The sequence below is a fragment of the Marmota marmota genome, unplaced genomic scaffold (assembly GCF_001458135.2).
Source record: "Marmota marmota marmota unplaced genomic scaffold, marMar, whole genome shotgun sequence".
Taxonomy (NCBI): domain Eukaryota; kingdom Metazoa; phylum Chordata; class Mammalia; order Rodentia; family Sciuridae; genus Marmota; species Marmota marmota.
In genome coordinates, this window is record NW_026000240.1 from 7,957,873 (window position 1) to 7,981,745 (window position 23,873).

The 23,873-nt window shown below is 45.6% G+C and overlaps 1 protein-coding gene across 7 annotated transcripts in view; it reads right to left on the bottom strand.

Annotated features, from left to right (window-relative positions):
- Ankub1 (ankyrin repeat and ubiquitin domain containing 1) overlaps positions 1-21,455 on the bottom strand; it is a 27,710-nt gene extending 6,255 nt beyond the window's left edge. The window contains exons 1-6 of one of the 7 annotated variants that reach the window (XM_048793976.1): positions 21,284-21,455; positions 21,118-21,152; positions 19,529-19,672; positions 10,963-11,179; positions 5,423-5,537; positions 1,357-2,292 (exon numbers count right to left, since the gene is read on the bottom strand). In XM_048793976.1, coding sequence (XP_048649933.1) covers positions 1,357-2,292; positions 5,423-5,537; positions 10,963-11,179; positions 19,529-19,672; positions 21,118-21,152; positions 21,284-21,431 — 1,595 coding nt within the window. In that variant the 5' untranslated portion in view covers positions 21,432-21,455. Of the gene's footprint in view, positions 1-1,356; positions 2,293-5,422; positions 5,538-10,962; positions 11,180-19,528; positions 19,673-21,117 lie in introns of all 7 variants that reach the window. The other 6 variants (XM_015487290.2, XM_048793980.1, XM_048793978.1 and 3 more) reach the window with 6 other exon arrangements.
- Between the last annotated feature and the right edge of the window lie 2,418 nt (positions 21,456-23,873).

Consider the following 23,873-nt stretch of genomic DNA (forward strand, 5'->3'; position numbering starts at 1 on the left):
CCCCCTCCCTCCTCCTCCCTCCCTCCTCCTCTTCCTTCCTCCTTCCTTCCTCCCTTCCTTCCTTCCTTGTTCCTTCCTTCCTTCCTTCCTTCCTTCCTTCCTTCCTTCCTTCCTTCCTTCCTTCCTTCCTTCCCTGAGGATTAAACCAGGCCTTTGCATGCTAGGTAAGCACTTCAGCATGGAACTATATCCCCTGCCCTCAACTAAACTTTTCGTGGTTCAATTTGTTTTTAAATAGTTCCTTTCTTCCACTTTCATTACCATCTAGTCTTTCATGACACCTTTGATGTCTCCATCTCATATTTAAAGTTTACTTATTTTCCTCAACAGTAACTAACAATTTCTTATCAGCTTCAAAAAAGAAATAAGCACCAGCAACTGATCTAAGTGATACTATGATCTTTTTCTTTGGGTTCTAGAGATTAAACCCAGCACTGCTCTTCCACTGAACTACATTCCTGGCCCTTTGTAATTTCTTACTTTGAGACAGGGTTTCCCTAAGTTGCCAAGCCCCCTGCCTCTGCCTCCCAAGTTGCTGGGATGACAGGCACGTGCCCCTGTGCCCTGAGACACTATGCTTTTTGTGTGTCTCTTTGGCTCTTGAAGGGTTGAGGAGTAAAGCATTTACAGATTGTGGGGCAGCAAGATGGGCCACCCCTAGGCAGCCAAGATGGGGGTCTCAGAAGAGAAGGAAAGGAGATGTCGGGTCTAGGACACACCCATCATTTGCCCCTGACAGCCTCAACCACAAAGCTCCTCCTTAGTTATCCCTACCCCTACTCCCAGCAATGGCCAACCACAAAAGCTCCTTTAAAGCACTTTCTGTTGTGCCTAAAACCCCTCATCCCCACCTTATGTCAATAAAAGTTTGAAACTACTCTCCCCAGATTTGTTGAAGAAGACAAAAAAGAGTGTCAATTGGCCCCTTTCCAAATCCTATATCTCACCCATCACCTATAGGGCTACATCAAGCCCATAAAACCCCCTAGACAACAGGTACCCATTGGCAGCCCTGTCTTGGGATCCCTCTCTCTCCGAAGCTCTGCTTTCTTTCTATTGCTCTGATAAAGCCTGTTACTGTGCTCTCACTCTTGTGTCTGTGGATTTCATTCTTCAATTTTGCAAGACAAAGAACCCACTCGTGCACCGAGATGCATTTACACATTGGACTAGGCGGTGAATTCAGTTCACTGTGTCCTAGACACAGGCTAAGATGAGGACCTGGGGCTGGGTATGGCTGCATTGAAGCGACTTATGTTAGTACTGCGTGTGGCACAGGAGGCTTTACCAATGTCCCCTGCACTAGACCTGCCTTATCAAAGGCCTGCCCTTGTGTGTTCACAGAGGAAACATTACCTGGCCACAGCCAAGCAGTAGATGGCGTTCTCCCTGGGAGTCCTCCCACTGTGCTGCTGGAAAGATGCGAAGCAGGACTTCAGTAAAACGTCCTCACTGCGCGCTGTGGAGTAACAGGGGAGCGAGTACCCCGCTCTTGAAAAGGGGGGGAGGGGCACTTGGGGGAGGTAGGCATTTTTTATGCGCCCTTCTTTCCTCCGAGCTGTGGAGGTAATTTTTATCTGACTTTGCTGTTGATGTCTCTGTAACTCAGAGAATGCATCCGCATCTACCAGTGGAGGCAACACTAGGGGCCCATCTCCCGCTTCCCTTTGTGGAACTGCCACAGAGTCCCCAGGCTTCCTTCTTGTAGCGTGTCCTCTGAGAGGCGGTAGCTTGCTGGAGCTGCCTTGTGAGTCCTGGTTCCCAGCCTTATGCCAGCTCTTGGAGGTCATTTGGGGTTGGGTGAAACCATCCACCATCACAATATCTCCAACTTTCGCCCCACGGACCCCGGCTCTGCACAGCTGGCTCCTGCGAAGGCTGTGACTCTGAGCTCTGAGGATCCATTGTTTTATCTTAATATAAATCCTCATTGGGACAGAAATCTTCAGAAATGAGACCGTGGACCACATTTTATTCAGCAGATACAACACGCAGTCTTTATGCCTGTGTTTGGACGCGATGGCCAGGGGGGTTTGTCCTGCTGGGTCTTTGCATTCCAGGCACAGGACACTGCAGTGGACAAAGGTCTTCAGAACCAGCAGTTGGCCTGCTTCTGCAGCTGCATGAATGGGGCACTTGGAGACATCTGCGTGGAGGGCTTCGTGGCACCATGCTCGATAGGGGTGGGCACCCACTGCCTCATGGGGCCGCGCACCCTGCTTCAGGGCCCACTCAGTGAGCTCGGCGTAGCCATAGAAGGCAGCGATGTACAGGGCAACCCTTCTCTGATACCTGGAGGAGGGAAGCAAGTGGGGGAAGGGTCAGTAAAGCAGGGTCACCCGGTACTCACAAGACATTCTGCTGAAGTGCTCACTTCTTCCTAACGTTGACCTTGACGCTGTTTTAAGAAAGACTTATAGTAGCACCTGGTTGGATTCACAGGCCTGCTGATACCCCCTCTTCTCCCACCAGCAGGTAAATGATTCTAACTGGTTCCCTTGGAGTGGATGTCAATGTAAAAATCAAATGTTTAGGACAACTGTGAAGCTATATAGTAAAAAGGAAGTTACTGGAAGCAATTCAGCGCATTTTAGACATCTGAGAGCTCAGTGTGTTTGTCTTGCTGTTTGGACAGTAATGTGTTCTGTCTTTTCAATTCTCTGCTACTCTCCTGAGCCACAGCCCTGCCTCCTATCACCCCCACCCTGCCTGGACTCCTGGTTGCTGTCCTCTGTCACCTCCATTGTACTGTGCCACCCTGGTCCTTCCAACATTCCCAAGGCATGAGCTGGGGATTGGTGATGGCAGTTCAGAGGCATGAATGAAGGAGGCAAACCTCGAGTGCGCCCAACCTCGTCCAGGACACACGTGTGCAGGGGGACTGAACCCCTTGCAGAGATGGAGGCAGGTGGCCTGGTGTTACCCCTTCTCTACTTGCACACCAGCCTCTGCCTTTTGCTGCGCATGCAGCTTCCCATGTGTTTTCCTGGATGGGGAACATGCTCTGCCCAGAGCACAGGGGTCAGTTAGGTTATAACTAAATGGAGTTAAGGTGCTGGCATTTATGCACACATCAGCTTCACACTTGAACTTTGAAAGTCATCATGGCAAGGCAGCCTCTCTGAAGTTGACCCATCTTGGATGAGGAGCCTGCTCCTGAATAAGCTGTGAAAGACCCCTGGGACCTCTGGGCGGCTGGGCAATCATCCTTGCCCTGGTGACACCAGGTCCCTGGGCCATATCTTTCCTTCAGACATCTACAGTTTGATTGATGCGTCCAAATAAGCCCTTCAAGCTCACTGTGTCAGTGACTGAATTCCTCATCTTCTTTCCCAAGTTTGCTCTTCTTCTGAGGTTCCCCTCCTGGCCCAGCAGCTCTTCGTCTACCCCATCATTGAAGCCAGGAGCGGGGGCTTCAGATTTACTTTGCCTTTCCTCTCCTTTCTTCCCATACCTAGTCTGTTATTCACAGGGGCTGACTCTGCCTCCCACACCTACCCTCAGTCCGTCCTTAGCTCCCCCTGTCCTACCACAGGCCTGGCTCCGCAGCCACCTTCTCCTGACCATCTACTTCTGTTCCACAGACAGCAGGCGGGGCTGTGATCTTAAATGCCAAGCCCATCCTGCCCCTTCCCTCCCTTCAGAGCCTTCCCACCCGCGAGAGACCAAGTCCAAACCCTTTCCATTCCTCCACAGGACTGCGTGGACTGGTCTCTCACCCTTCCAGCCACCAACTCCCTCTCAATCTGCAGTCCACCACCAGGAAAGGCATTCAGTTCCATGAACCTGCCCTCTTGCTGCTCGGCTTGGACACCTATTTTGGATCCTTGTCTTCTCTCCTACCTGCCATCCCCCTGGGTGCTGGTCCTTCAGGTCTCAAACAGGACCTCCCTTCTCAGGCAGCCTCGCTGATCCCTAGTGGAGCAAGTGGTCCACCTGCATGCTCTTCTGCCAGGCTGCACTGAGCCTTGTTTACAGCCCACAGCACACAGGCGGTGACAGCCGTGAAGCCTGACCCTCGAGGCTTCTGACCAGGCCTGCAGCACCCTTTGAGTCCTTATGACCACAGAGTCACTTCATCTCTAAAGCCATTCTCTGGGTAGATACTATTATTGTTGCCACTTCCCAGGAGGCTGAGGTATGTGATGTTTAGGTTGCTCCCCGTTATTTATGGAGCTGACGGTAAAGGAACAGGGTTGGCTCCCAGGCACGTGGGCACTGGAGTTGGACTCCCAAGCATTTTTTTCATTTTGCTTCTCCAGCAACTGGTTGTTTATTTTCTGTTTCCCCTACTAGATGTTAAGCTTGCTGAAGACAGTGAGGCCTTGTTTATTGCTATATTCCTAGGCTCTTAGTACATAGCAAGTGCTCAACAAATACCTGTTGATTGGGTGGAGGAGTTAAAGGAGCTTTTCATCTTGATCATGTACATTCTCAGCTCTTGGACTTTGAATATTAAGTCCAGGGGAGGTGATTGAGCACATGAAGACTAGAGGTGAATTGTCAGGATCCAAGATCCTGCTGTGCCCTTCCTTGACAGCAGGGTGACATTGGGGACATTTCATAACCTCAGTTTCCTTTCTGTTGTACAAGATAACAAATACTTACCTCATATATTGTCCTAAGGACAAAATCATGCAATAGTGCTCACGTCAAAGAGTGTACTTAGTAAATATGCTATGTTAAAGGCATCAAGGCGAAACAAATATTTCTTTGGATTCAGAACATGAAACAAGAGACTCATCACCATCCTAAATTAGAAATGGATGTAAAATACTTCAATATTTCACGAGACCGTGAAAGCTGCTCTTCCCATCTGTCCCCTCACCAAGCCCTTGGAGCTCCTGATAGTGCCTGCGCTTTTATAAGCAGGGCTGAACTCCCACGAGGGGGCGCTGTTCTAAACGCGGAGGAACGCGGACCTCAGGGTTACTGGGGCTTGTGCAGTTGGCCAGCTGCTTGCTGGCTGCAGTGGTACCTGGGAGGGTTCCGAGCCTCCCTCTTTACCGCCCAGGTACAGTTTGTGTGTGGCCAAATGCTGGCTGCTTGTATGAAATGCACTTTAAAAAACTACAAGTGAACTTAGAAAGGGGCGGATCACGTTTTCAGCCAATTGATTGGAAAGTGTTTTTGTAGGATAACTAAAGTGAATGGCAAGATACTTATCGTCTCAGGTTTTAAAGTGACGTTTAGAAGTCCGATATCCAAATCAAACTGAAGTCACCTGTTTCATTAGTATTCCCAATCACTGCAACCCATCACCAAGGGCTGCCAGCTAATGCCTCACGTGGTGTAATATTGTGTGCAGTGGAACCCGCCTGGAGCAGCACCCCAAGTGTAGAGGAAACAGCAGCTCACGGTCTGACGGGAGTTTAGTGAAAAGTTACTTAAATTAATTCCGTATGTGCCTCCTCTCTCGTACTTGAGCACTGGTCCTTCTCTGGATAAATAGCGTTGGACTTTTAGTTTCTGCCCAAGGAGGCAGCCCATGAGAAACTCCTTCCATCCATCCCAGACGTCCAAACGTAATGTTGTGCCTGTGGACACAGAGAGGCGGGTCACAGCTCGCGTTTGTCCTTGTGGTTCGGCATTGCTTAAAACTTCTAATGATAGCTCTCCTCCAACAGAGGCAGGAGCTGGATACACACTGGAAAGTAACCTTGGGATAAAGAGCCAGGGTGGTATTTTTAGCTTAGGCTTTGGGTTTTTGAAGAGCCACTCAGCTTGAGTACACTCCTGTTTTCTCATCTCTGGAGCCAGGGCATATAATGCTGTAGTTTCCTGCAGCCCTCTTAAAGCAGTCTTGTGGACGTTGATCCAGGGCTGAGATATACGTTACCGTGTAAACTGAAGCTGGTGGTTTTGGAAAAGGAAACTAAGCAAACTGGCTTTGTTGGACCCTTAGGTAAGAGCCTCATTAACTATACCGTCTCCTTACCTGTCCAGATAGGTTAAGGGGCTCTTCCTCTGGCTCCCATATATGCTTGGAAACTCTCTATCATTGAACATATGTTGCAGAAACTTTAGAATAGCCAGTTGACAAAGGCCAGTGGAGAACTGTGAGCCCAAGCACCAGGTCTCATCCAGTCTTGGGGGCCTGTTTTAATTGTGCCCTGGGGTTGCAAGAAGTCCCTCATGTGCATGAACAACCAAGATTTGCTCACAGTGGGCTGCTCCCTCTTCTCCCCAGGGACCCAGGACTCTCTCCCTTATACTCTCCATGTCTCTGTGTGTCTTCTCCCCTCTCTGCTGACAGGCTGCACCTGCTCACTCCTGCTTCTGTTCTAACATGACTTTGGCAAGCACGTGGCCTTGATCTGCCACAATCCAGCCCTGCTGTATGGCACCTTTCATCTTTTGCTTCCACTGATAAATGGCTTTCACTTATCAATTGCCAGACACACTTACTTGCCTACTCCAGGCCCCCACCACTGCCCTCTCTAGGTGTGTGCAGCTGGGTTTTTCTCAGCCCATCCATCCGTCCCTAGGTTCAGGGTCTCTACCGTCCCTAGCTCAATCCTCCTTAATATCAGTAGGGCACCTCTGTCAAGACCTGTATTTTATTCTACTTTAATTTCCTGTCTGTTAGAATTATCATTATTATATCATATGATATAATAATATATAATATATACTATTATTATATCAAATCAGTTCCTTGCAATAAAGAGCCCTAATTTTTCAAAGATCAAAGATAACAATCAAAGGGTTTTCTTTTATTGCTCAACTTTTGAATATCCAGAGAATTTCTAAACAAGTTTAGTAAGCACCATTTACTGGCTAATCTTTTCATCCCAGTTGGTTTTTAATGCTCTTTTTTTTCACATATTAAATTTCTTCATAAGCTTAAGAATTCTGTTGGAAAATAGAAATTTACTTGAAAAATGTTATGCTGCTCCAGATGACACTACCCATACCTGTCACAGAAATGTGTAAAGGTGATGAGACTTAAGATTGGGGCCCCTTTCTGCATTAGCCTTCTAATTCTCTATTCTTATTTTTTTGAGGGACCCACAGAGGTTATGGAGCTTTCCAAACCTGCATCTGCTTGGTGTCTTCTTGCACACCTGTCCGCACTGCTCAGGGCCACCCTGGAAAGCAGATGGGAACAGCAGGGCCTATGCTAGGCAGTTGTCCCCAAGGCTCCCTGTTGGTCCCTGTCTCCCAAGTTCCTGGGTTCCTTACTTGTGCTCCAAGGGTCGATATCTGCCTGATTTGGGCTTTTTCTCCCAGAATATGCAAATCATTTCTTTGATTTGGACTTCCTGGGGCAGGGGAAACAAAGTAAAACATTGATCAGACCTTAAAGGGCATCAATGAAGGTGTTCCGGTTTGGCAGACCAGATTATTGGGAAGAACCCAGTTGGATGGAGTATGAACACTGTTTATTGGCAGTATGGTCTTGATCAGGTCATGTACCTCTCTGAGCCTCAGTTTTCTTATCAATAAAGGGTTTTAAGGGGCACATAAGGTCTCCCTGGACCTAGGACTTGCCGAGGTACCCTGAACCAGCTCAGATCTCAGCTCCAGGAAGAGTTTCTCATGTGCAACATGCTCAGGCTGTCCATGAACCCATACCACGAGCCATTTACAGTAAAAAAGAACTGACTGGCATCATTCCTAAAGAAATGGCTTCCATTCATTTATTCATCCTCCACTTACTCGTTTGTTTAGGTAGGTATACCTTGTTCCAGAAAGGATTCACGCCAGTTTTGAGCATGTATATTATGTGTGTGTATGTGTGTTTGTGTGTGTGTGTGTGTGTGTGTATAGCGAGTAACAAGCAGGTAAGCAAGAGGTAAACAAAAGCCTGGAAGAGACCTAGGAGTTGGGAGCAAGGCCAAAGGGAATACTTGTACCATATCGTTAATGCAAAAAAAAGTGTGTGTGTGTGTGTGTGTGTGTGTGTGTGTGTGTTGGACCTGTGTTGTGCCACTAAATTTCAAATCACAAATATTTGGATATGCTTAGCTTGATAAATTTTTTTTAATATTCATTTTTTTAGTTGTAGTTTGACACAATACCTTTATTTTATTTATTTATTTTTATGTGGTACTGAGGATTAAACCCAGGGCCTCCCATGTGCTAGGCAAGCACTCTACCACTGAGCTACAACCCCAGCCCCTTAGCTTGATAAATTCTTGGTAAGTTAGTTATTAAATGTTCTATCACCAAAAAAGCCCTTTATCCCCTTATTTATTATCTTTTTCAATCCAAAATCCTTTTGTCACCACCTACTTTATTGAAATGCGCTGAGCCCACCAATGACCTTTGAACTGAACCAGAAGCCTTTTCTTAAAGTTGCCTGGCCTTCACCAGCCTCCTGACAGCCTGGCCTTCACCAGCCTCCTGCCAGTAGCCTCTAGCCCACCCCCTGTTCCAGTACAGAGTCCTGGTTCTCCCGACTCAGACAGCTTTTCACGGCTCATTTCCCATTCCTCTGAGGTCTGCTTCCTTGCTAGGTCCCTCTCTGTACTTGATCTCTCCTAGGGCTTGACTCCCACCTTGTGGGCAGGACACCTACCCCAACATCTGCTACCACTCAGGCCTGGCTCCCTGGTTGTCACGGAGGAGAATGGGAAGACTCAGGCGTACTTGCAGCCTCTGCGAATTTCCTCCTACCAAACCTTGGGACCCAGCTCAGCTCCCTTCCCTAGTTTGCCCACCCCCGTCCTTAGCGTCAGAGCCTTGGTCCTTCCCTTTTCTTAAATATGGGTCGGGCATGTCTCTGTTTCTTCTTCTTCTTGTTACTCTGGTTGTCTCGCCCATTGCTGGTGGAATCACTTAATACTGGGACCATTAAAACTGCCGGTCAGTGCACCACCCTGCTGCAGTTTCTCCTCATTCCCTCTGTAGTCCACGCCGCTCATTACCAGAGGACGCTTCAGCCCCCACGGGGTGGCTGAGGACTGAGTGTCCCGCCATTCCACCGCGAGGCTGGGAGTGCAGCCCGAGCTTCGCGTATTCCTGCGCGAGCCAGGGTGTCCAGCGACTGCTTGGCCATTTACATCTTTGATTTTCAACAACGACTTGACTGCTTCTTCAAAACCTGGATTTTCCACTGCTTTTGGAAAAAGGGTCAAGGGTCAACTCCTGAGAGCCGAGGGGATGACTCATTGACTGGACTGGGGAGAATCTGGAACAGAAGCTAAGGGTCCTTCGCCCTCTGGTTAAAGCCAGGTGTGCTGGCTGTTCGAGGAGCACGGGTTATGCTTTAAGCAGAGGTGCAGGGCGTGCCCCTTGCCCCTGGCCTGTCCTCCAGGGCCCCCTGTAGCCGCGATGGCTAAAGCAGCCCATCAGAGTGTGCTGACCCTGAGCCTGGTCTCTGAAACCCTCCTCCTCAAGCTCTTTCCTCAGAGGCTCGTTTTAAGGGTTGGTGTGTTGTCCTCCGAACACTTCCAGAAAAGTTACTTAAAAAAAAAAAAAATTTGTGAAGTCCTTTCTGAATTCTCTAAAATGCCACAGCATAATACGAGCCATATAGGACCAAAGAACAATCATCCAGACTTTATGCTAGTTTTGTTTTGTCTTTTGATGTTTCATTAAATAACCAGATTACAGTTGCTTGAGGACAAGTGTCACAGTGCCAGTGCGTCCTGCCTCATGTATCCCTCAGCATATCCGAGGGAGGGTTCAGTCTCCAGCCAGCGTGCACAGCCGGCATGTGCTCTATAGAGGAGCACTCTGGGGACAGACCCTACAACTTCATTTGCTCTGACCAAAAATGGGGACAATAATTGACAGCAAAGTTCTGAGAGCCTCACTTTGAAACTGCATGAAGGAATAATGCTAAGACAATACAACGGTCAGGAGAAGCACCAATAAGTACAAATTTAGCAGTTTTTAAAAGCCAAACCCCTTAACTTGAACTCCCCTAGAAAGCTCTGTGTATAGTAGGGAGAAGCAGTCTTACAGCTTCGCCCTTCCTGCAGCTGTGCCCCTTTCAGCAAGGACTCACTCACCTCAAGTGATGACCTAAGTTCACATCATTTTCTAATAGGATTAAAGCAAATCTGAAGGCTTGTCAGATCTGAGGTTTTCTCATTGACGTCTGGTGTACCATGCGTGACCTGGATTACAGTATTGAAAGAGCAGTTGGAAGCTGTCTATAAGGGGGAAATGCTGGTCTGCTAAAGAAAGGCAGCTTTCCACCCTGAATCCTGGCATTCCCATGTTACAAAGCTGGTTTTTATATAACTGGTAACATTGTAGAATGAGATTGCACACAGAGATATTCAGAACAGTGTACAGTATATGCTGCTACTTGCATTAAAAAGGGGGAAAGAATATGTACTTGATTTACTTTTGTATATGCTTGAAATATACTTTCAAAGAGAAACAGATAAAGTGATTTGAGTTTTGCTCTTCTAACTGGAGAATATCAACAAATCCTGCTTCAAGAACAAGAGTTGGGGCTGGGGCTGTAGCTCAGTGGCAGAGCATTTGCCTGGCACATGTGAGGTACTGGGTTCGATCTTCAGCACCACATAAAAATAAATAAACAAAATAAAGACATTGTGTCCATATATAACTAAAAAAATTTTTAAAAAAGAAAAAAGAACAAGAGTTGGCAGGACTTTGAGACCTTCCTTATTTCTTAGTCTACAGACAAGGACACAAAGTGTTGATAACTTATATCCATGCTATTCTGGCAGAGGATTCTGATTAGAAGCAACTCCTCCATTTGCTGTGACTCAATTTAGAAATGCTTTTGATTCTCAGTCTTCATGGCCATAATGGTTGCCTGCAGGGGCTGGGAGACGCAGAGATGCCACAACCTTCTATACTGCTGACATTTTAAAACTATGTAACTATCAACTATTTTAAAATCAATAAGCAAATGAAATCAATATACTGCATTTTAAAATCCAGATTTCCATTTTCTTTTGAAAAAGTCCAAAATCTGGCTGGGATCAAAGCACCCCTTGCTGAGTGGCAGCATACCCACCGCCGAGGCCATACCAAGATGGGTCTGGTAGTCCCGGAGGGTGTTGCGATCATACATCTCCAGGCCAGCGGGGGTCCGCAGACAGTAGACGCTCACAGGGAGGCCACATCTCAGAGTCACCTCGGTCCTTAAGTCAGACACTGTTTTACCAAGAAGGGAAACGCTCTCCATTATTGGCATCGTCTCTTGGGTCACAGCGTTGAACACGTACAGCGTGGGCTTGTCTTCTTCCTGAAGGGCGAGGAAAGGAGGGAATGTACTGTTTGGAGGTTGGCACAGGGGACCAACCCGTCAGAGGGTTCTGAGGGCCTCAGGCTCCCTCTATGTGGGTGTGCTGGGGGTGGGGGACAGGATCAGCTTTGCACTCTGACCTCTGGTCTTGGTCTTGCCCTTTGTGTCCACATTAGCGAGTCCCCCTGCTTTGAGCAAGGTGGAGGAGACGCCGCGGGCTCTGAGATCTTTCGTCCTTTATCTACAGACCCAGATCCACGAAAGGAAGGCTGACAACCTACGTTCTTGCTGTGGTTACCCAGGTGTTAGTTTGGAAACACCCTCCACAGTGCTGCACTTTAATTTAGAAAGACCGTGGATTCTAAGCCTGAGGTCAATCTTAAAAAGTCCTTTCTGAGAGGCTAACTCTGAGGAGCGGGCAGGGAAGTTTTTCTTACTGCTACATGCTCTCCATCATCTGTCTATGCAGCTTGACTTGTTAAAAATACAATAACCATGTATATTTAATTTTATGTTTAAAAAGGGAAATACTGAATACAGGTTTTTTTTTTTTTAAGTGTCCTTTGTTCCTTTTCTTTTACAATCCAAATAGGAAACCAAGTGGCACTGAGACATCTGAAGCAGAGTTGATATGGGAAGCTGGTGGAGTCTCAGTCCTCTGTTGGCCACAGTCAGTCAGGACAAACTAAAACTGGGAACACAGCAATTGGGGGAGGGGGAGGATCTCCACATTTCCACTCTGTAACAGAAAGTGAAACTGACCTCACTTCCTCTTTGAGGACTGGGGAGGACAGTGACTCTTCCGTGGCCTGCGGTGGGCTGGGTGTGCCACTGAGGGCTGGGTCAGGGCTCTCCTGAAGCTGGGCGCCCGGCTCCTCCTGGGCACTCCAGCCAGCCCTGGCATCTTGCCCTTCTGCTTCTTCACCCTCTTCCTTCCATCAAAACTCCCCTTCAGTCCCTAATGAAATTAATATATAAGAAAGAGGCCCTTCTGGACACCACTTTCTTATATACTAATTTAATTCCCTCCCTCCGGGTACAAGTGCCATCATAGGAATCTACACGCGGAGCTCTGAGAAAGTCCTGAGGAGCGGCTTGCTGTCAGGTCTGCAGTGTCTGGATCTAGGGCACATCTCAGTGACTCCAGCCCAGGAGCAGGCTCCACCCTCTTCTCCTCACCTGAGGCCACCCCGCAAGCTGAGCTGTGTGGACACTCTGCAGGATGGTTTCACAGAAAACTGCTCAGTACCCATAGAGAGAACCATATTCGCCCTCCCCTTTCACCAGGCCCATGCTTTCCTTCGGCTGTGCAAGGCTGGATCTGCCGAAGCCAGTCCGTGAATGTGTGCGTTGGGCAGAAATCCCTGCAAAGCTGAACAGAAAGGTGCTAAGTGCAAAAGAGGGGAGATGATATGTCATCTCCACCCTTTTCTTCTCTTCTTGTGGTCCTGGGGATTGAGCCCAAGGCCTGGCACAGGCTGGGCAGGTGCTCTACCATTGAGGCACAACCCAAGCCCTTCCCTTATTTCTTTAGAGATTCCTCTGATTTATCTTTATTCCTCTGGCTGGGTACTAATTTATATTTAGAATGAAAAGCAAATGAATAGAATAACGTGCAAACAAAATACAGGAGGCCTGAGTTACTCTCCCCAGTTAACTTGCTACTACATGAGGCCACATAAACGAGGCAAAGAGAAGCTTCACAGCACATGAATGATACCACGTTCACATGGTAGATAAGCCCCTCTATTCCTCCCATGTTCCCCTCCCTGCCCCACTGTGAATCAGCCTCCTAATATCAGAGAAAACATTCGGCATTTGTTTTTTGGGGGATGGGCAAACTTCACTTAGCATTATCTTCTCCAAAGCCATCCTCTAGATAGAGCAGAGGGGTGGGAGGGAAAGGGAGGGGGCATGGGGTTAGAAATGATGGTGGAATGTTATGGTCATCATTATCCAAAGTACATGTATGAAGACACAAATTGGTGTGAATATACTTTGCATACAACCAGAGATACAAAAAATGTGCTGTATATGTGTAATATGAATTGTAATGCATTCCGCTGTCATATAAAAATCAAAATAAATAAATAAATAGAAGCACTCACAGGCCGGGTGCAGTGGTGCATGCATGCCTGTAATCCCAGAGGCTTGGGAGGCTGAGTCAGGAGGATTGCAATTTCAAGGCCAGCCTTAGCAACTTGGCCAGGCCGTAGGAAATTTAGTAAGACCCTATCTCTAAATAAAATACATAATAATAATAATAATAATAATAATGATGATGGAGGGGCTGGGGATGTGACTCAGTGGTTAGGTGTCCTTGAGTTCAATTTCTGGTAACCCTTCCCATCTCCCACCCCCCCCCAAAAAAGAAGCACTCACAATTCCAGGACTATGAATATTTGTTTTGAGTTCCACTCTCCTCTGGTACCATCACCTGGAATTTTTGTAAACTTCCTGGTCTTGGTAACTATTTACTAAGGTTTTACAATTCCTAATTTGAACCTGTGAAAAACAGAGATCTTTTCCAATTCATTTGTAAATTACAAATTCTGTCTTTTGCTTGCCATTTTTTTTTTTTTTTTGTACTGGGGATTAAACCTGAACCCAGGGGCACTCTGCTGAGCTATATGCCCATCCCTATTGTTTTTTATTTTGAGACAGGGTCTTTCTGAGTTGTTTGGGACCTTGCTGAATTACCGAGGCTGGCTTCAATCTTGCTATCCTCCTGCCTCAGCCTGTTGAGTCACTGTGGATTACAGGTGTGTACCATCATGCCCAGCCCTCTGCCTTTCATTCACATCCAGATATCTTCCTTCTCTCATGGGATATGCATTGTGAATATTTGGTGAAAGCCTTTTGACTATAAATGCCATGTTTTCCAGAGTGAAATAGAACAAAGCATTTTTTTTTTTTTTTACAAATAAAACTATTTCAATTCTACTGACAAAAAAAAAAAAAAAAGATAAGCCTTTCTAACCTGTCTCTAGCCTGTAGGTACCAGCATTGACAGAGGTGAAAACCAAAAGTGCAAGGAATCAAATGCTGTCAGGTCCCAAGGCCCCAATTAACACCTACAGAGAGTCAGTTTTTAGGGGGAGGAGCATATAGGGACCTTTGACTACACAAGTAAATAATAAATGTCAAATGACATCCCAGACCTATTTCATTCATAATGCATCTATTTAAATGATATTTGCATTATTTAAACTCTACCTGTAATCTTCTATTTTAAAAACTTTGCTTTTTTATTTATAGTTTTTTTAAATCAGTGCATTATGGCTATACCTGAAGGTGAGATTCACTGTGGTATATTCATATACGTACATGGGAAGTTTCAATCAGATTCGTGCCCCCATCTCCCACCATTGCCTTCTTCTACTCTCCACTGATCTCCTATTTTCTTTCTTTCTTTTTTGGTACTGAGGATTGAACCCACTTAATCACTTTACTAACCACTGAACCACAACCCCATCCCTTTTTTATTTTTTTGAGATAGGATCTTGCTAAGTTGCTTAGGACCTCACTAAGTTGCTAAGACTGGCCTCAAATGCGCAATTCTCCTGCCTCATCCTCCCAAATACTGGAACTACATGTGTGCATCACCATGCCTGGCTTTTTTCTATTTTCCTGGGATCCCCTGCCCCACCATGCACACACTTTTTCTTTTTTCTTTCTTCCTTATTTTGTTCTACCTTCTGCATATGAATTTCTAGTTCTGTCTTATTTCACTTAGCATGATGTTCTCCAGTTCCATCCATTTTCCAGCGAACACCATAATTTCATTCTTCTTTACAACTCTGCTTTTGTGGGAAAACTCAGTTTGAATTTGAATGAGGCCCACTAGTTGGGTACTTCTGCATATTGGCTGTACGGACAGGGAGCCAGGGATGCTGATTATAGCATCTTACCCCATAGGAGGTGGCATCTCTCTACCTCGCTGAGTACACTGAGTCAGGGTGCTGGTCAGAACTTAGTGCATAAACAATGCCATATCACGAGGTGCATACACAAAATCAGGTCTTTCCCTCCACACACCAACCAAGACACCAAGGAGAGGCATACATGATGTCTTTCCAATAAAAACAAATACCTGAAATAGGATGGACATTCTTCCCCACTTCAAAGAACAAAGCAAACTCACTGCAAATACAGACATGTACATGAACAATAAAATAGGAAGGGTTTTAGAAACACTGGCTGAAAGAAAACAGAAGTTGAGTCTAGTTTTGAACACTGCTGTAATTTTGTGTCAAGTTCTCCTTTTTTATGTTTGCTATTTTGGAGTGGCAGCACCAAGACAGCGGAAACTTGCCCCAACTGTTCCGGAGTAAACCAAAAGGTGAAATGGTGTTTGTTTTGCTGAACTGAATGAATTCTGGTCAGATGTCTTCATAAATTCCTCTTGTGTGGTAGTCATCCTGGACAGGACGGGACTCTGATTTGAAACTAAAATATCTTTCTTTTCCAAATTCTTTCAATACTTTTTGTGATGGTTTCTCTTAGAAAAAATAACCATTTAGCTGGGGGTGTAGCTCGATGGCAAAAGAGCTTGCCTAGCATGCTCAAGGCCCTGGGTCCATCCCCAGCACGCCCCCCATCCCAAAAGAAAAAGCTGTTTATTATAAATGTATTCTCATTGATAAACTGTACATTTTGAAGAATCACATTTATACATGTTCTTGTGTATAAAATTGAATTCAAAATATAAAACTCCATGCTTCTCCTGGACTTTGGTGTTTATATATTCACAGTGCCTTTTGAAAGCTAAAATGTGTATCATTTTCAATCAGTTTTCCATCTATCAAGATAGCACACACGTTTCCAACTTGCCTGGCAGTCAGGTCTGTACTCAGTCTCACAAAAACAGCTTCTCACAACATTCCAGGGATATCAGAAGGGATTAGGACACTTTGTTGGGGGAAGTCTGGTTACAGAAGGAAGCCAAGGAAACCAGAAGGAGTCTGAAGGAGACTTAGGGTGTCTTAGGAAGGCTGGGCTCATCTCAGCTCTTTGAGACGCAGATGGCCGCCCCTTTGCTGTCAGCTTGGGTGTGCGAGGAGGCAGGCCGAGTCCGACCTGCTTACCCACTCCTTGGACCTAAGAGCCCAGAAGGCAGGGAAGCAGCTGACTCGGGGAGTGGCAGCCCTGAAGCCTTGCTGGCCTGGCCACAGGGCTGACAGCAACTCCAGCACCATCTTCAAAGGTTCTTGGCAGCTGCAGTCTGGCCTTCCTGGACTAGTTCTGGGATATGACTTAGATATTGTTTCTGGTTGAGTAACCTCTGATCCTGGTAATCTTCCCTGCAAGATTGTGAATCACGCAAAAGCTCTTTAATATGTTTATTTTCAGCTTAAGTCATCTGGGGTTTGTTTCTGTTGCTTGTAACTAAGAGCACGATGCAGACAGGGATAAAGGCCAGATACTAGGAAGTGCTTTGCCTCAAGAGTAGAGAGGGAGGGGAAGCCACAGAAAGGTGGGGATCCAATCCCTGAAAAGCACCTCAACACCTCGCTGTGAAGCTCTGGGCTGCAACCAGATCTTCCTAATTAGCTTTCATGCTCTGCCTCTCAAATCCTCATGAACTCACTCATTCAGTACACATGACGCAGCACCACCAGGTGCCAGGGACTGTTCTGGGCCCTGGATGACAGGAGGGAAGAAAGCCGCAGCAGTGATTTCCAGGGCAATATGGGTCAGAATGAAAGGGGCCAGTGCAGAAGCACCTCTGTGTGCCAGGAAAACCTAGGCTCTTGCAGTGCCCAATGCCATGTTTTTTTGTCTTAATATTTCTTTAGTTGCAGGTGGACACAATATCTGTATTTATTTATTTTACTAGGCTGAGGATTGAACCCAGTGCCTCACACACACAAGGCAAGTGCTCTGCCACTGAGCCACGACCCCAGCCCTCAATGCCAAGTTCTATAGGAGCAGCAGTAGCCACGGTTGTCAGGACCCACCCTGTGTAAACAGAACGTGGAGACACAGGCACAGAACGGGTTCTGTGGCTTCCGTAGGAGTCTATGCAACATTCTCTTCACACCAGTCTTGACTGAGTCCCCATTCACTCCTACTCCAAATGTACCTACTTTGACCAAAGTGTGACATGCAGGCAAACTGGAAAATAACTATATTTCAAATGTAGTGAAGGTCAGATCGCCTGTAGATTTACCTAATATCTTTCCCTTTTGTCACCTAAGCAAACTTAGCAATCCACACAAGAATATAAGCATAATAAAATAATAATAATAAAAAACTAAATGTCTTGGGTTTACTTCAAGTGTACAATACCAACCATACCTTTAAAAATAGAAAAACTGCATACCCAACAAGTCTTTGAACTTCAGTTTGGGGTTTGCATCATCATATTTCTAAGTTTGCCAAAATAAATCAGGAGACCCTAGCTTTCCGATTCTCAGAAGGTAGAACTCATGTGCATAAAGAAACATAGCTGGAAAATAATACGTGACAATGCTCATAGAACATCAAAACATATATAAACATGGGTTTTGTATCAGTGGTCCACTTATGCATTGACTACATACATCCCTTGTAGCTCTAAAACTGACATGTGTTTTCGTTCCAAACTTCTCCTTCCTGACATCCTCTTCCCATCTTTTCTTCTTGACCTTTGCCGGGTTTCTCAGGGGTCACTCCAGTTAAACTGGGCTAACTGGGCTGCACGAAATAACCACACAAGAGACACAAATACCTTTTTCTTTGGGGTCACTGTGACGGCTCCTCTGACCTTAAGGGTCCGCAGAAAGAGAGATAGAGCAAGAGCACGTGCTGACCCCTTTTATTGAGGAGAAGTTATTTAAATGAGGCAAGGGGTCAGGTTTCAGGGGGCTGAGTCTATCTTCATGATGTCCACTGTCAGCAGATTGACTGACACCTGGGTAGGCCACACCCAAGGGCACAGTAAGAGAAGGGGACACACACAAGGCACTTCCATGGAAGATTCTATCCTAAACAGGGCAAGGGGTTATATTACAAAGGAACAGGTGAACATAGCTTCACCCACGGGGCTGTAGCAAGACACACCCATGCATGAGACACCAACTCTTGCACCCAAGAAGAGTGGGGAAAGCTCTGCCACATTTCTGCGACTGAGCGTCTCAGCACCCAGCCAGGGAGCGTGACTCAGTCACATGTAAGATTGTTCTCCCACAGACCTTCTTCTCCCTGTCCATCTCCTCCCTCCCTCCTTCCTCCTGCCCATCTCTCTTCTCTGGTCTCCTTCCTAATCTCTCCTCCCTAATCTAGGGAAAAGGGATTCCTCTGAGTCACCTCTGTAATCCCGCACCCCCAGCTCCCATGATGGGCAGAATCACAGGCTCTGGGACAGGAGTCCCTTGTTTCTCCTTTGCTAGTAAAGCAATAAAACTTCTGTTTCCATTTCCTCAAAACCTTGTCTTTGTTACTGGGTTGGAAACGGGGACAAGGACCCAGCTTTCAGCACATTTTGTACATACAAGCAGAATCAGTATGTGTTTTGTGACTTGTCTTCACTATTTAATGTTGGAGAACATTCCTTTTAAACACCCTTTTAGTTACTCACTGAAACACATATCGAGTTAACTCTCTACTACCATGAAAACCTTTTAAATATAAATATGAGAAAAGAATTGCCCTGTTTGGTGGGGAATGAATACTTTACTAACTCCTTGAGGTTCCTGTCTTCATGTAGGGTAAAGAAAGAGTATAGAATAATGCTTCTACCCTAGAGCAGCCCTCTTGAATTCTTTGGATGACTTGTTCCTTTAAAAATTGTTGTAAGTTAAGGACCCCCTGAAATATCTAGGCACATAATTTTGTGTATTTATAATTATAGGTTCTGTAAAGTCCTTCAGGGCTCATGAGTGCTTAGTCATGCACATTTAGTGTTATTAATTAAGGACATTAAGTGGAAAAGCTACCTCCATTGCAGCATACCTAACCCGATGACTACTTTGGCTAGACTTGGGTGAGGAAACTGCCCCACCACTCTTGTTACTGCAAATTTCTTCCTCTTCACTCCTCTGCCCCTAATAATCGTGGCCCATGAAGGGACCCGATCCAGTATTATAGATCTGCCCTGGACCTTGTTCTGATGTTGGATTGTGATGAGCTTGTGTTTACAGGCAGCAAAAGAGGTAGGGGGTGGGGAGCAGACAAGGGCAACTGCCTGGTCTCCAGGTCACTCCCCCTGCACACAAAGCCTGCCTAGGACCAGCTATGCCAACGGCAGAGAGAAGGCAGGGAAAGAAAACCTCTAAGTTAGTTACCAACTTACTGTGGCAGGATTATACACAATTTGGTACAAATTGAGACAGGCATCTTGCACAAATGTTATTTGGTTCATGGTACCTTAATGAAGCATTTGAGAGTCGAACAGAAAGATATTCCAACATCAGCAAGACTCCAGCTGTTCCTTAGAGCAGCTCCTGCATACATCAGCTCCAGGTACCGCCTGCCTTGTTCGTCTTCTGAGAGAGGAATGTGGAAATAATCCTTCAAGATAACAGCATATTATGAGGAGAGTAGATCTCTAAGTTACTAGACCGGAAAGGTAATCTCTACCCCCCCCCACTTTCTCTCTAGCTCTCACTCTTTCTCTCTCACTCTTTATCAAAAACATTTCTCCACTGAGCAATATAATTGGGGACAACAGGAAGAAGTATTAGGGTTCTTAGAGTCTCTAGACCACCTCAAGAAGTTTACAAACAGAATTTGGGTGGGATAAAACTATGTCTTCATTTCATGAACTCTAAATGAAATTAAAAATTTCCTTAAATTATGCTTGACAGCAACAAACTAAAGTAGCACTCGTCAGCTGTATCTGTGACTTTATCACGAATAAAAGTCACTAATACAGAGCTGGGGACATAGTGATAGAGTGTCTGCCTAGCATGCACAAGGTCCTAGGTTCCATACCCAGCACAAACACAAAAAGCTACACATACTTTCATTTTCACGTCACATTACTGGTGTGGCAGATATTTCAAAATGTCATTCATACTGGTCACTGCTTTGCAAGGGTAATAGTTGTTAAATGCACTGCTGGAACCTGTTAGTGGATAATAAAGCAAACCCTCTACACCATACCTCTACATCACAAATTTGATTTTATCATTTGAAAATTTTACTTCAATATAAAGGGCTTCCTTTTTTATCCGTATGTATTTTATCTTATGTATTTACAGATATTCTGAGAAAGATTTCGTAGGTGTCACCTAACTTCCAAAGGAATCCGTGATGCATAAGGTTAAGATCCCCCAGGTTAGAAAATCCCGGTTGTCGAAATCAACCATCTATCACATAACTCAGCTCAACAAATGCTTCTCTGCCATTGGGAATGACCGTCTTCAAGTTAAATATTTGATGGTCAGTTACTAAATATTTTACTTAATTTTTTATTTTAGTGTAAACATTTATAAAAAAAAATTGTAAGGAAGATACTGCATCCAAATAGTTTCTTGTTCTAGCGCTATGATCCTCGGTGAGATAGCCTCTCTGAGCTTGGCTTACTCTGAACACAAATGAAGTCACAGCTTGCAGTTGGCTGAAGTCCTCTACTTCCAGAACCCTTTGATTCTTTTTATTTGCTTGCTTACCAAACAAAACATCTATCAGATGACTGGCATTTTCCACTTTCATGGCCTAAAGGTAGTGTCATATTGTTGTCCTTTCTTGAAGAAATGCTATCAGATATGTAGGCCATGAACAACCTACTTTTTTCCTGAAAAGTTACTGACTCAGTTTGCTTCCTCATCCAACATATTCAAAATTGCCGTATTCTTAAAACTCTATCTTACAGATAGTGAGGTTTTCAAATAGTTTTTAGCTCCTTGTTTACTGAAAATATGCCGGATAGTATCTCTATCTATGTACATTTTAAACTACACTGCACAATCATAGTTAATGTACATTTTAGTGGCTTGGGACAAAGTACATACCTTTATCATCAGCTTGATAGCTTCCACCGTTTCATCTGCTGAAACATCAAATGGTTCAAAAGATCCTTCAAAAGCTATGAAAATCCTCATCATGCAATTACCTTAAAAAAAAAATCCCACCTGATTTCAAAGATCCTGCTAAATAGTTGGGAAAATTCCAACTCACAATTAAGGACCAAATTGATGGTTGTCCCTGTCAAAGGTGAGAGAATGTGGAGATCCAAGAGTGTCACAGTGCATCCCAGGCAGAGGCCACCTCTGTGTTTCAGGAAGTGCTTCTTTGCCACAGGAGCAAACTGACACCTGGTTCTCATATTACAGAATTCAGCACCCTTGACAATGGCTGAGGCAAGTGTGAACAAGCTTCCCATGTGTAAAACAAAAACACACACAGAATGACACCTTGGAGATGTGGTCACCACCCCGACTCTTGACTTCTTACTTACTCAAGTATAGCAAAATGAAGAGCCCTTAAAAACAACCCTGTGGCTGAGATGCACCAGAGAGAGAAGCACCCCGCAGTTGGCCACCCTGGAAGTTCTCTGTAAATAACTCAAGTTGAAGCATCTGGTTTCCATAGCGACTCTGTGTGCTTGTTCTCTGGCGTCTTTGTAATCCTGCCACGGGGTCTGGCAATATCTACTTGCACCAGGAGACGGATGTGTAGGCAAACTCGACTTTCCCTGGCCGTCCCCAGAATCTGCTCACAGCAACACGGTGGCGCAACATTTCCCTAAGTTCTGGCCTTTCTGTTACTTAGAACAACTTACCATTGTCATCTCCTCCAACCCCACTTGGTGTTGGTGGGAAATGTTTAAACCCCACTCACGAAGTGAGTGAAAACATTAAGCACCATTACTCAAGTTTGTAGAGGAAGCATTTTACTGGGACTTAGACTCTTCTGAGGTCCTTTGATTGGTTCATCTGATTTAATGCTATGATGCCTGTTCCCTTTTTTTTTTTCATATACATAAATCTTGCATTCTTCCTGAAGTACCTCCTGACCTAGAATAGTCATCACCTTGCATTTCTTTTAATTCTGTGGCCAGGGGACTGGGGTCTGGGGATTGAACCCAGGACTGCACGCATGCCAGGCAAGCACTCTACCCCTGAGCTATTTCACCAGCCTTTTTTTCTTTTTAATTTTATTTTGAGACAGGGTCTTGGTAAGTTGGCCTGGTTGGCCTTGAACTTGGGATCTCCCTGCCTCAGCCTCTGGAGCCTCTGGGATTCCAGGCTTGTGCCACTGGGCCCATCTATTTTCTTTTATTCTTTTCCCCCTTTTATTCTTAACAGCACTCAGACACTGTTGTCATGCGACAACAGCCAGTTAGCCTGTTCACTGTGAAGGACATGGAAACTGCCAAGCCCCGTGGAGAAAGGGAGAACGAGGGGCTTGGACCTTCACAGTCTGCTGTGTCTACAACTGCCCTGACTGCTGCTGCCGACACATTCTGCTGCTGATAAAGTCTCCCTGAACCCTACAACACTCAGACCCCTGTCGTGACCAGTTGCCATTTTCCTCTTGAGAATGTTCCCCTTTGCTGTCAGTGCAGCATCGCTGACCCATGGAGTCTGTCACTGTTTCTTTTTCTTTCATTTGGTGCCAACCCCTAGGATGGGGTTCACGGCTCTTCACCCCCTCCATCCTAACAAACCTCGGTCACGCTTTCATATTTCCTCTTATTTTCTTTTCCTTCCGCCTTATAGAGGAGACCCTTCACACTTTCCAGGTCCACATCAGCTAAACAGTGGCCAGTATGTGACCTGAAACCAACCCCACTCTTGGGCTGGGTTTCTGCTGCCTTACTGACACATGGATGGCAAAGACCTGTATCGGGTCCTTTTCTGGTATTGGGGACTCCCTCCTTCTGACCCTCTCCTTTCCAGTCCCTCCCTCTCTCAGTCTCTGAGTCCTCCAGATCAGAGGCTGCTTTTTGCCATTTTTTTTTTCCCCTTCATGCAACATGGCCTGCTCATTCTTGGGAGAGGTCCCTTCCAGTCTCTCACAGAGTGCTCTGCCATCTGGACCTTGGGGATCCTCTACCATTGGAAATTGCAGGAGGGGAAGCCCTCTCATTCTCCGGTATAACAGAGTTCACTTGATGCTTTGACTATATCCCTTGTGGCTTTGAAACTTACATTTTTTTCTTTTTTCCCATCCTTTTCCTCCCTGGTCCTTCTTTTCCCTGATCTTCTCCTCCCTAATCTCTCCCTAATCTCATTTTTCTCTGAATCACCTCTATAAAAGCCCCCTATTCCCGCAGATGGGCAGAATCACAGCCTTTGGGACAGGAGTCCCCTGTGTTTTTTCTTTGCTAGCAAAACAATAAACTATCTTTTTCCTTTTACTCAAAACCATGTCCTCATTATTAGATTGGTATCGGGGACAAGGACCAAGCTCTCAGCAACAACAGGAGACATCAAATGAAACTTTGATCTTAACCACCACTCTACCAATCCTCTCCAACATGGGGGCTACTCCCCCTTAGGTTGTCTCATAAATAATTTTAAGACCCTCCACTTCCAAACCGACCTTAAAATTAAATGCATCATTGGGCTGAGTACTCAGATCTGGCTGCAATATAAATTAAACAACCTGCATCAATGGCCCAAATTTGGCATGTTTGACCCCCAAATCCTCCAAGACTTAGACAATTTCCTCCAACAAAATGGCCAATGGCCTGAGGTTCCTTACCTCCAAGCTTTCTTTCTCCTTCACTCAAGACCCTCATTATACCACCCTTGCTCTGCTC